Source organism: Pundamilia nyererei, unplaced genomic scaffold (genome assembly GCF_000239375.1).
Source record: "Pundamilia nyererei isolate P.nyererei 1_Seehausen unplaced genomic scaffold, PunNye1.0 scaffold00427, whole genome shotgun sequence".
Lineage (NCBI taxonomy): Eukaryota > Metazoa > Chordata > Actinopteri > Cichliformes > Cichlidae > Pundamilia > Pundamilia nyererei.
Window position 1 is genome coordinate 60,299 of NW_005187828.1, and position 13,777 is coordinate 74,075.

General features: G+C 37.3%; 1 protein-coding gene across 1 annotated transcript; it reads right to left on the reverse strand.

Moving 5' to 3' along the window:
- Positions 1–1,156: 1,156 nt before the first annotated feature.
- On the reverse strand, positions 1,157–6,926 carry LOC102206161 (uncharacterized). Its single transcript, XM_005753435.1, has 9 exons — positions 6,813–6,926; positions 6,551–6,723; positions 6,291–6,431; positions 5,790–5,928; positions 3,922–4,102; positions 3,271–3,412; positions 2,616–2,759; positions 1,295–1,341; positions 1,157–1,212 (listed from the first exon to the last, which is right to left on the reverse strand). Exons 1-9 carry the CDS (start codon positions 6,924–6,926, stop codon positions 1,157–1,159), a joined length of 1,137 nt encoding a protein of 378 aa, XP_005753492.1.
- Between the last annotated feature and the right edge of the window lie 6,851 nt (positions 6,927–13,777).

Sequence of the window (13,777 nt, forward strand, 5' to 3'; positions counted from 1 at the left end):
CTGATTACATTATTTTCAGGTAATGAGTAAAGTAAGTGATTACTATTTCAAAAAAGCAATTAAATTACTGTTACATTCACTGTTTACTTGTTTAAACACACTGCATTACTGCGTTACTAAACTGTGATTTTGTTTGTGAGAGTGTCTAATGACAATGATGCGCGAGCGTGTGACGTCCATGTCAGGAACAGACGCGTGTAGGTCAACAATGGTTAATATGGAGTGCGGGACAGAGTACGACCATGCAGCGTTTAAAGCTTGGAAATACTGACATTACTTTGAGTTTGATTCTGTGAAAAGTGACAAAAACATTAGCCCGCATGGGAAGAAAAGCTTCTTTTAAAGCAAAAAATTAAACTTTAAATCTGAGCAACCACCTAGTTCGCTGCCACTAGAATGTAGAATTCACAGAGAAACCCCCGGATCCCCCTACTGACATGACCGCTGTGGCACTGGGCAAATCTCCACCTGCTCCACTCCGGTTAAAAAGGTTATTTAAGAGCGACAGGATTTAGTGCCGCTTTGATTTTATTTATTTTTTGCTGTGTTTTACTTGCATCTATTTGAAAGAGTGTAAACACAAAAAAATATTTTATTTTATATGCTGAAATATGCAGGAAATTGGTTTAAATGTTAAACAAATTTCTTCCTTAATTTTTGCTTGATGCAATGTGTGTAAAGTAAAAAAAAAATTTAAGTAATAAAACAAGTTTTAAAAACAGACAAAACAGATTTTCTATATGCAGAAAAAATAGAATTGGGCTGAAATGTCTATTGCTTTATTACATTTTCAGGTTGTGTATCATGTTTTTTAAAAGTAACTAATTAATAAAGTAACTTACTTTTGAAAATAAGGAATCAGTAAAGTATGGGATTACTTTCTTGGAGAAGTAATCAGTAATTAGTGACTAACTACTATTTTCAGGTAACTTGACCAACACTGTTAACTAAGCTGGCCAGCCCTAGATTTTAACATACCACTCCACCCTCTAGTAGAGGTTTTGTGATAAAGATGAAAATGAAATTAAGATGATCCAGCACAATTCATTTTGGACTCTCCATTTGGTTTGATTCATTTTTAATGCAAGTACTAGTTTCTGTTCTTCTACTATTTTCTATTTATTCTCTAAATCTGATAAATCAGGCTAACTTTGATTTAGTCCAGGCCTTCATACTCACACGCTGGTGTATTGGGTGATGTAGTTGGCAATGCTGTAAAAAGTTGAAACAGAGGTTACTCATGAACTGTATCAGTTGTGTAGCTGTTGGTATTGGACGTTAAAACACTGCTCACCAACGGTCGCAATGACACATCGAAGCTCAGAGTGGTACTTGGCTGCCCTGTGAAAATAAATCAGTACAAGAGATTCTTTATCAAAATGCATTTTACATTATTTTTAATATACATATTTTTTAATGTTTAGAGAGTTTATCTTACAGTTACATATCTAAATAAAAATGTTTTTCAGTTTGGTACAGTTTGATGGATTTGGATTGAAGTCAAAGAACATGAAAAGCAGTGCCTTATGAATAGCTTTAAAAAAAAATTAGCATCAGTAAGTTTACATGTAACTCTGCAAGTATAAAAAATAAAATCAAACTTATTTGTTGCACAATTATTTAATGCAGTCCCAACATCAAGTCTCCAAACCATTAAACGTTACTATCTTTGTTAGAAATGCTCTTCCAGTGAGGCAGGATTTCAGCAGGTAAAATGTGGGCTCAGTACCCTTCAACACTCAACAGTCATGATTTTATACTCAAAAGGACAAAAGCTTTAAGTATTTTTCTTATCAGACACTAACAAAATAGTGTGCACCAAATAATGAATCAGCTATGAAAGGAAAGATAACATGTGTATGCCTTTACAAGGAGAGACTTGTATGTTGCTGTGGACTTGGTATCTTATTAATTTGGACAGATTGAAAAAACTTAGGTTTTTAGCATTAAATTATAGTTAGTTGCAGTTAGTTATAGTTATAAGTTGGCACATTAACCTATGTTGCATTTAGTATTTACAGGTTTAAATGTGGAAACTGACTTGGCCAGTCTTCCTGTTCTCATCACAAATACAGTAAAAAGCTTTGTTTGCAGCTGGACCGTATACTGTGTTTGGACTCACTGTGTTGCTCTTCTTTCTCTTTCTTCTCATTGTTTTACTTACTGAGGCAGTTCTTGTTTTATAAAACATTGCCGTTTTTATCTGTTTCTGCTCTTCTTTCAACTATCAAGTAGATCTTGTCACACACATTCAGGTATGTCTCTGTTGTTATGGAGTAATTCCTCAAAGGTATTTGACACACCCATGTCTACTGTCTTCAATGAATTTTGGTTTCTTTTCTAAGTCTTCCTTCCATTTGTTTTGATACGATAATTAACATGCCTGCGTCTGAAAGATTTACAGGAATGAAGGTTGGACGGAGTGAATATAAAAGCAAAATTAAAAAGTGCAGGCAATGAACTAAGCCAGTCAGTCCTCAAAGTTAAATAGTTTCATTGGAACAGAAGTAGACTCAAATGTATGTGCAAATTACATGTGCTCCATTTCACTTTGTTTTAATGAAAGTTTCAATATACTTTTGTGTAGGATCGTATTCATGAAACAGGATACTGACCCTAAAACAGCTTGGACAACAAAACAAATGGGGTGGCTTTGTCCAGCTACTGAGTTAGATGGCGTCCACGTCAGTGTGAACTGTCCTGGGCCTGTTTGACTTTCTGTTACTGTGTGCGGTGCGCTGAACAGCAGCTCAGAGATCCTTTAAAAAAAACAAAACAAGAAAAAAGTGAGTTTTTAAAAAGTTTATGATCTACAATAAGAAAAAAGTGTTTACCTGTGACATGCTGTAAATGCTTCAACTATTAGAGTGAAATTTTGACCGGATATCAGACTTTTATATAATTTTTGAAATAATTATTTTAGATTTTATTTACTGTAAAAATCAAGCAATTTTGGCTAAAAAGCTATTTATTTTATTCTTGTTTCTCTTTAATTGTCTTAGCTTAACCTAGTGCTAGTACATCCTAACATCAGTACAAAACCGGTTGGGTTGCTGGCTTGTCAAACCTATCTGTAGAAGCGCAGTTAGAAGTGTTAAAGTTACACAACTCAGAAGATAAGATTCATGATCTGATTAAATGAAAAACAGGTTTGATTTGTGCATTAAAGCTACATCTTAATTTGCAGAAACATTCAGTGCTGCAGGATGTGTTAATCATTGGTAATTTAACAAATAAAGCCTTTAATTCTATATTTAGAGATCTACTTACGTGGAGTTAAGTGTCTGTGCCTTGATGCTGATAGCCAGAGTTTGATTGACGTAGGTGTAGAGCTGGGTTCTGTGGGCTGGGGTTGGAGGCAGGAACATGGGTAGAAAGAGTCCCTCTGTGCACGATGGCACTGCAGGATCCACTGAAGCAACACACAAAGCAGTGATGACAATAATAAAGACATTTTTTAAGGATAGAAACTCTAACTCAGGGGTAGGGAACTCCAGGCCTCAAGTGCCGGTGTCCTGCAGGTTTTAGATGTGTCCTTGATCCAGCATAGCTGATTTAGATGGCTAAATTAGCTCCTCAACATGTGTTGAAGTTCTCCAGAGGCCTGGTAATGAACTAATCATTTGATTCAGGTGTGGTGACCCAGGGTGAGATCTAAAACCTGCAGGACACCAGCTCTCGAGGACTACCGTTCCCTATCCCTGCTCTAACTGGTCCACCAGGATTGTTTTTCTCATCTACAGGTAGCCAAGAGAAAGCTTTTTCCAAGTTCATAAGCAGCCATAAAGACAAGCTTTTTAAATCTTAAAAAATTCTGGATTTTCTGCAGTAAGGATAAAGTAATGTTAGCTTCAGGGTGAAAAGAAAAAAAGGCCAAAATAACAGGGCCATTAAGCAGGAGCCAGGAGAAATTATTTGTACCTCTCACGACAAACTGAACTGGCATTTTGCTGATAGCGTCGTTGGTTGTTATTATTGTTTGTGGCCCGTTGGTTTGAGTCAACGTTATGTTCTGTCTGGGAAAGTCCTCTATCATCAGCTGTACCGCATACGGACCTTCATCACTGCTGTTTGTCGGGCTGAATGACAGAGTACAAGAGGACTGCAAGAAGACAAAAATTGGGCCATGAAGACACCTCACATAGAGTTTACACTTATCTAAATTAACAAAAAGCAGGGGTTTTGATTTGTTTTTTATACCAACTTTGCCAGATATGATATGAAATGCTGCTATGATCAAGCATCATTGCAAGTAAGTAAGTAAAAATTAATTATTTAGAACTTTTCACAAAAGTTTTTTTACAACTACAATTTGTACATTTACTGGTAGCCAAAGAAGAGAAGCAAAAAATTGAATAATGTGTGACCTCTTGTTTGTGCCAATTAAAAGTCTTGCCGCAGCATTCTGTATAGTCTAAAGGCGAACCAAAGCTGATTTGTTGAAACAAGTAAAAAGACCATTACAATAATCCAATCAAGAAGAAATAAAAGCATGAATAATCATCTCAAGTTCTGCCTTTAACACCAGTAGGCTGAGTTTAGAAATGTTTCTTAGATGATAAAAACAGTTTCAAATTAGTTTGTTTGAAGTTTTTCTCAAGAGACATTGAACAACCAAATATGAGACCCAAGTCTCTTGATTTGGGTGTCCAAGACTTGCCCGAAACTTGATTGAACGGAAGAGCCTAAAAAACTGATATCCTGCTTAATTTCTGAAATCATAAGATCAGGAGCAACAATCAAAGTTTCTATTTTATCTGTATTTAACTGGAGGAAATTGTTGTTTAACCACTGTTTGATTCCTGACAATTATTTAAACAAGCCAATTTATATAACTCAGAAGCTTTGAAAGGAGTGTATAACTGAATGTCATCTGCATAGAGATGATAAGAAATATTATTGTAACATCTGATAATTTTGCCTAGAGGGAATATATAAAGCAAAAAGAGGATCGGACCTAAAACAGATCCTTGAGGTACCACAGAAGGCAAAGCTGATGTTTCGGACAACACTTGATTCATAAAGACAGTAAAAGATCAGATAGATACGGCATAAAGCATTTTAAAACAACACCAGTAATCCCGAACAAATCCTTAAGCCTATTTATCATGACACTGTGATCAACAGTATCAAAAGCAGAGGTTAGATCCAATATAACCAGAACGGTGTACTCTCCAGTGTCTGCTGCCATTAAAATGTCACTAGACACTTCAAGTAAGAAGCGTTTCAGTGGAGTACAATTTGCGGAAACCAGACTGGAAAAATGTCTAGAACATTGTTTTCTCCAAAAGGTTGTTAAGTTGTTCTGCAACCGATTTTTCTTTGACACAAATAATATGATATTGGCCTGTAACTGTCTGGAAGAGATGGACCTAAACTTTAATATTGGTTTAACAATAGCTTGCTTAAAAAAAGTTGGGAACTGAGCAGGTATAAAGAGAAGAATGAATTATTTCCTGAATACAGGTGCCAATAGAGTCAAACACACTAAAGAAAACTGATGGAGGAAGTGCGTCAGTGTGGTTTAAAGTCAGTTTCATATGACCAAGCAGAGCACTAATGTCCTCTAAGGTAACAGGAGCAAAAGAGGACCAGGCATCAGAAGTAAGCAAAGTGCAAATGTGATACTGAGAGGATGATGGAGAAATATTAGACCTGATGGCAGCGACCTTATTACAAAATAGTTTAAAAAATTCATTACAATCAGATTTAGTATAGATTGGTACACGAGGATTCATGTTTATGCCAACATGTCCCGTGTGACAAAAAGAGTAATAGCTGTTACTTACTGGTGAAAGGCTGAGGACAGACGGTGGTGTGCAGGGACTACACTCTGAGAGTGATGCATCTCCATTTCTGCATTTCACTATGTCTCCATCAGGATCAAACATCAACAGGCTCAAATTTCTTGGACAGTTTGATGGAACTCTGAAAGAAAGTTAAAATAGAAATAAATGAATAAAAAATATAAAATAATCAAATTCATTCATTCATTTCTGTGAAATATCTGACACCATTTTTATATGTTCATGTTTGAAAACTACTCAGTACACCCACAGCCTGGACACTGTTCAGGTTTTATGGTTCAAGAGCTTCAAAATTGCATTAATGAAGGAGGACCAAAGGTTAATTTTTCCCTTTAAGACTTCTCTATCCTTATCCATCTCTACACAGAAACTTTCGGTGTCTGAAAGGCAATGAATTTACCAGAAGTGACACATAAAATTGTATGAATGTATGTATGTTTGTATAATTACTAAAAAAGAAATGGAGCCACAAACAGGGCTGACCTGATAGCTGGTATGATAGTGGTCTGTGGTGATGTGTTGGCTTTGCCAATGTCAGAGCGGATCCTCAGTTCCACCAGAGCCTGAATTTTAAATGATACAATGCCATTTTTGATGCCAAAGATCCAGTCTATGCCAGAGGCCCTGCAATAGAAATGAATGACTTCTCAGAAGTTGTGGTATTAAATTTCATTCCCCCTCAGTGACAAATCAACAACAAAGACTATATTTATGCATATGTAATTATGTATGGCTGCACTCACGGAATTGAAAACATAGAGTTGCTGGAAAAATACTGAGAGATGACTCCTTCAGTTTGGCACCACTCTCCACTTATCGGCTCATCGACCTTTTGTAGCACAAGTGGCTGACCGTTGATGTAGTAGGGCACACTGTACAAGCAGAGGCTGTAGCCCAACTTGTAATAAAGAATGCCCTGCAGATTTACAGTGAAGACATGTTTACCTAAATAATTTTAAAACTCACAAAGTAAATTTACTTGATTTTTTAAGAAAGTGTACTTACAGTGGAAGCTCCTGTTGAATTATTGCCACTTGGGTAGTAGTTCACCACTATACCATAAAAATTAGCCTGGACACAGACGAGCAGCAGCAGCAGCACCAGTGCAGAGAGCGACATGATGAATGTGATAAAGTCTCTGCACAAAAGAAAGTCATTAGGCAAAAGTAGGCTGGGGCATGTTGTAGTACGAGAAAAGTTTCATGGTTGTCTGTCTGACAATAATGTACTGTGAAGGCAGGGCTAATCCGGTTGCCAGGAACTTCAGACATTATCTTTGGTCTCCATTTTTTTATTTTTTATTTTTTTATATTTTATTTTTGTAAACTCTTTCAGCAGTGGTTGGTTAGAGGTGTCAGTGTGAGTTTTCTGGTTATTACAGTATGCCCTACTTGAAATGTCCCCTCCATCTTATGCAAGAGCAATGTTTGTCAGTAATGACCTTTTACTTCAGAATGCCCAACGAGAGGAAAACGTTTTCCTTTTGTAATTACAAAAACTTTGATAAACAAATCAGTTCAATAAAGTTTTATTTATATGGGCCCCGATTTACAATAAGTTGTAAACAACAAGTCACCTCAAGTTGTTTTATATTGTAAAGTAAAAGCATTAAAATAAGATATTTGAGTTTGAGTTTGAAATTGATAATGATTCATCTTAAAAATCCTGACACACTGCTCTCAGTATTAAAAACTACAGTGTTGTACACACACACAGAGGGAAACTCAACACATGTAAGTTTTTTGTGTTCACCACGACAGTATTTCAGGTCTCTAACCAAAGTCCATTTACTTGGAGACATGGGAAGCCGTGCCAATGTTTTGTATGTAAATTTAAAATTTATAAGTCATGAAACTGACGTTTCTGTCCCCCATGTGAAAATGGTTGCTTTGAACAACTATTTTTTTCTCTTCTTTATATTCAGCATTACTGCTTTTGAGCTGCTTTTTGTTTTATTTACATCACCATTGGTGATGCAGAAATCCACTTTTTCTCTACTTTATTAAAACAGCTCAGCAAAATTATTTTACTTCTTAAGAAATTGCTTTGTTTTCCCAAATTAACTGCTTTTTACTTATTTCCAGAACACCCGATGTTCAAGGGATAGTCTTGATTGCTTGACAACCATGAAACAAATAAAAAATTGAGAATCCAGACGATAACGAAAACTCAGTGTCTGTGTAATGAATGGTGAAAAAGTTGCATTTAAATTTAAATTGTACACATAGCATACCTGAAGCCCACCAAAAGTAATAAAAGTTTGCTTAAGCACAATACAGGAAGCATAAATTCAATCTATTCCCTTTCATTGGGGTTTGTGTGATGGCTGCTGTTGCACCATGTGAACTACCAAAGGAATTTCATATCCACAGCATTTAGAACAGAAGAAAAGAACAGAAGAACTTTAACCTCATATGATTAAATATTTTTGTCTGAAAACCAAAAGCCCCCTTTGTTCTTCCCGCATATGTACATTTGACGTCACACATGCACACACCCAACTTAGACAATACATGCAGTCCATCTGTCATCGCTACTCTATGATTGTCTCTATATACATGACTTTGTTTTGTTTGCCCTAGTTTTCTTTTCTTTTCTTTTTTAGCCCAAAGATATTTAATAAACATGTCACGCAGTTATGATATGACACAAGACAAGGAAAAAGTAGCTACAAGAAATCTATTTTATAATCATGAAAAAAAGACGCTGTTCATTTTATGTACGGTATGGAAATTTCTATTACATCGAGTGGCTTTCAAAAGTATTTGGCCCCCTTGAACTTTTCCAAATTTTTTCACATTACAGCCACAAACATGAATCAATTTTATTGGAATTCCACGTGAAAGACCAACACAAAGTGGTGCACACGTGAGAAGTGGAACCAAAATCATACATGATTCCAAACATTTTTTACAAATAAATAACTGAAAAGTGGGGTGTGCGTAATTATGCCACGTAAAACAAGAGTTATGATCAAATATATATATATATATATATATATATATGCAATGTTTGGTTTTCTTCCTGAATACTATCGTTGTTTATGTTTACTGCGGGACGCAACGGTAAAAACTGCGTTTTATAAGGAAAGCGCTCGAAAGCACTCTGAGCCTGTGAGCAAAAACAAAAACAAAAAAACCCCACCCTTTCCTAATGGTGGAAAAATGTACCATGTCAACCAATCAAAAAAATGATATGGCAACATGGCATTTAGAGTTGCTTAGGAAGCGGGAAGTTTTAGGAGTGATGGCGGTGTTTTGAGATGTGAGAGATTTGCAACGTTTAGCGCAAATCTTGTGTAGTGAGTGCGTAGTGTAGTCAATAGTTTTGTGTGTGTCAGAACAATGAGGCGACTGCTGAGTGTTACAGGTGTTACAGGAGTGATACACCTCCTGTTGTCAGGCCTGCAGGTATCAGGCTGTTGTTCTACTTTATCTCATAGTGGACAGAAATGATTTTTTGGAGTGGCACAAATAATTAGTTTGGCATCAGATGTGATGCAGAACAGCTGATTGTTCTGTAAATAGTTTGAAATGTTTATTTAAAAAACGCCTTGGCTGCATTTTTAGGTAAACAGCTGCAAAAAACTTTGTTGTTTTCATAACTCAGTTACTTTTTGAAGAAGTAACTATATAATTAATTGCCCAACATTGGTCATTATATACTGTATTTTGCAGACAGAGAGTTACAGGACTCTCTCCCAGACCACAGACTCATAATACAAGTCAGAGCTTTATAGAAAAAAAAAAGTTGTGTTTTCAAAATTGGAGTTCAAGTTATTTTTGCTTCCAATAGTGTTAACATACTACACAGGTCATGAACAATATTTTTTTTAAATTTTCATTGTAAGTGGGCTAAAGCAGTTAATTAAAAGTAGTCTAACATAAATGTAAATGCTGTAATTTGATTATTTTAATAAACCATGTAACTTGGATGGATTCAATGCTGGCGTGACCACAGTGCACATGTCTGCTGTTGCTCACAGTGGTCCAAGGGACCGCTCAGGGAGTTTGTGTGTTCGCTCAGACACAGGACAAATTAGAGGGAACATTGCCCCTGAGTCAATACTTTGTAGAACCACCTTTTGCTGCAATTACAGCTGCCAGTCATTTTAGGGTCTGTCTCTACCAGCTTTGCACATCTAGAGACTGAAATCCTTGACCATTCTTCTTTGCAAAACAGCTCCAGCTCAGTCAGATTAGATGGACAGCGTTTGTGAACAGCAGTTTTCAGATCTTGCCACAGATTCTCGATTGGATTTAGATCTGGACTTTGACTGGGTCATTCTAACACATGGATATGTTTTGTTTTAAACCATTCCATTGTTGCCCTGACTTTATGTTTAGGGTTGTTGTCCTGCTGGAAGGTGAACCTCCGCCCCAGTCTCAAGTCTTTTGCAGACTCCAAGAGGTTTTCTTCCAAGATTGTGTCACGGCTGGGGTCGCAGTCGTGTGGTGGAGTGAATGAGGATCCAAGATGCAGATGGCAGTGGAGATGCGAGTGGCGATTTATTTACAGTGAAAATAACAAAGGTGAGGGCAGAACTGAACATAAACCTAAACTGGGAAAAACTAACAAACAAGCCTGAAAACATAAGAACGGTGGGAGATGTATAGAGATGGCAGCTGATGAAATGCTGGGCAGAGAGACGCGGAGAGACACAGATAAAGACGGAGTTACACGGAGGATTCACTGAGAAACATAGAGGATGAACACAGACGACACGACGAGGAGCACAGGCCAACATACACTATAAATACACATCAGGTAATGAGGAGATGACACACAGGGGTGGACACAGCTGACACTAATGGACATAACAAGAAGCAGACCTACAAAGTAAATCCGGAAACACACAGACTTAACAACACCAAACGCAGGGACCCAAACGGAGCACAGAGGGAAGACACAGGTAGGGATAATAAACACGACAACCAAACCCAAAGAACTAATACAAATTCAGAATAAACACCAAACACAAGATGAAACCAAAATGAAACACAAAACGCTGGGTCAATGACCCAGGACCATGACAGATTGCACTTGGCTCCATGCATCTTCCCATCAACTCTGACCAGCTTCCCTGTCCCTGCTGAATCAGAATGAGAATACTTTATTAATCCCGAAGAAAATTATGGGTTACAGCAGGCAGCACGCTAATGGCGCATGCACACTTACAAAGGAACCTTCTGACCGTTACACAAACATCACATTGGGAAGACATGTCAGAGAGGTAGGCTGATAGGAAAAAACAACGAAATACATAACATGAGGTGAGAGGAGGAGGAAAAAAAACTCCACTCAGACTGAGCTCCTAACGGGAGAACAGTTTGAGAACAGAAAAAAAACCACCCCAGCGTAAAAGCACATGACTATCAATACACCATAGAAACACAAGACAAGCAACAGGGGCGGGTAAGGGTAAGAGAGAGCCGGTGTGGACAGCGCATCGGGTCCTGCAGCATGTCTGCGCTGGTCCAGTTGACCATCTGCACCAGGAGGGAACAAGCATCGAAGGCGTTTGGAAAGCGAGAGGGTATGAGTGTGTATCAGTGTATGATTGTGTGCGTGTGTCCAGAGTTCAGCTGAGACAGTGTCCTTCACCCTGCTAGGCTAAGTAAACAGTCCTCCAGCCAACCCAGGTGGCCTTGAGTAGGATAAGAAGAACAGTCTATGGACAGTCTGTTATCAGGGTGTTTTTGTTCGGCTCCAGCCTTGAGACCACAGCTGGCGCCAAAGTGGTAGCCACATGAAATGATGGTCTTCTTCTTGGATCCTGAATAATTACACACACCGCACTTTTCAGTTATTTATTTGTAAAAGATATTTGGAATCATGTATGATTTTGGTTCCACTTCTCACGTGTGCACCACTTTGTGTTGGTCTTTCACGTAGAATTCCAATAAAATTGATTCATGTTTGTGGCTGTAATGTGACAAAATGTGGAAAAGTTCAAGGGGGCCGAATACTTTTGCAAGCCACTGTAAGTTGGGTTATTGTGACCAAATATTGGTTCAAAAGTCATCACTCAGAAGTTGGGTTGGTAATGTGCCAGGTTCTTCAATTCACTCCACAGCTTGACTAATTCAGTTGGGTCATAGGTTGGGCAGCTTTGATCAAATATTGGGTCAAACTTTTACCCGATTGTTTGGATTGAAGATAAGCCTCAGAAGAAGCCACATTATTCTTCACAAACTGCCATTTTCAACTAGACTGTGACAAGATCAGATATTACTGGACTTCTCCACTACTATGAAATAAAATGTGGTAAGTAAAAAGTGAATTCTAAGAGTTTGAAAATCATGGAGTTATTTTTGATATGCAATTGCAGTGCAATTTATTTGTTTATTCTGTTTATTCTGGAACTTTACCTACTCATTAAAGGTCTTTTGACAGATAACACCAGCTATCTTGTGATGAAGAAAGTTATTTTTACTTAAAATGCTTGATATCATCTGTTACAATTATTATCTGAAATGAGGGTGAGGTTGATCTGTTTGACAAACTGTTTAGAAATCACTGTATATAGAACAAAGAAAGTATGAGATGGGTTCTGAGTTTCGATCCAATTTTTTATTAACCTCAACTGTAAACACTGGTCAATATAACCCAATTTTTTGGATAGTTTTCCTAACCTAGTGTGCTGGGTCAAACCAATAACCCAACCCTGTTAAGTTGAAACAACCCAGCGTTGGCTCAGTCATATTTGACCCAGCACTGGGTTACAAATTGGGTTATTTTAACCCAGCATTTTTTAGGGTGTAGCCATTGGGGAACAGAAGGACTTTCTTTGTTTGAGCTATTTAAAAAATTATTTTAGCAACACAATCAAACAAAGTTTTAGTCTAGTCTAGTCAAAGTTTTGGGGAGTATGTAAAAACATTTATGGTAGCTTCGGTTGGAACACAACCAAACTCCCTCTGTGTCCTTCAGACAGACAGACAAACATATTATACTTATCTGAGCCTATTAATTTCAAGAATTACAAGCAAGCTACATTTTATATTATAGGGAATATTTACACAAATAAAAATAATACACATACTTAAATTGTACTTATTTTAAATATTTGTGATTTAAATAACTGTAAAACATGTAGACACATCAAAAGAGTGTGAATACACAAGCACCTGTAAGGAAGGATTGGGGCGGGGCTGGAAAAAAAGACTTGCTAAAAGAACAGTTGCAAAAGTCTCAACACTGGTACAAGGCTGCCCCCTGGTGTAAAGGTTTTCATTAGATAATCAAGATGATTAAGTAATTGTTGCTTTGGCTACTTCTAATTTAGTATATTTACCATGCAATTTATTTTAATTTGTTTTAATAATTTATTACAGATTTCGTAATATTAATCCAACAATAAATTATGCCATATTATTAAATCACTTTAGATATTATTATTATTAAAAATGGGTACTTCTGCTTTGTACGTGAATTTAAATACCTTAGGTCAAGCATCCAAAGCTTTGGACATGTGCGGAGGAGAAATAGTGGATATGATGAAAAGAAAATGTTGAGAATGGCGCTGCCAGGCAGGAGGAAAAGAGAACGATCAGAGAAAAGGTTCATGGACGTAGTGTCCCCGCTCATGACCCTGGTTTGGACAAGTGAAAAGTAATAGGTGCAGGAGGTGGCTTTGTTTATCGCAGTTCATCGTTGACATGATCAGTAGGCACGCGGTTTCACCAAAAACTATACAATTCCTAACAAAATATTTGGATTTCCCGTTGCACAGCCACCTTGGTCCTGTCTTTTTATTTCATTTCTTTCATTAGCTCATATTGTGCTAATATTATTGTTTTGGTTAGTTCTCTCTTTTCAACATTCTTTTTTTATTCGGCTTTTCTTCGATGTCTATTTTTAATCTTTACTGCCTACGGTGTGTGTGTGTGTGTGTGTGTGTGTGTGTGTGTGTGTGTGTGTGTGGAGGGGGGGGTGTGTGTGTGTGTGTGTGCGCGCGTGTGTATTTG

Bases quoted from the DNA above. Each gene is read 5' to 3' on its own strand.
- LOC102206161 (XM_005753435.1), bottom strand. From the start codon at position 6,926: ATGTCGCTCTCTGCACTGGTGCTGCTGCTGCTGCTCGTCTGTGTCCAG. The intron at 6,724-6,812 runs GTAAGTACACTT...GTAAATCTGCAG, and splicing joins ATTCAACAGGAGCTTCCACT to GGCATTCTTTATTACAAGTT. The intron at 1,342-2,615 runs GTCAGTATCCTG...TTATTTTCACAG, and splicing joins GTTGTCCAAGCTGTTTTAGG to GGCAGCCAAGTACCACTCTG.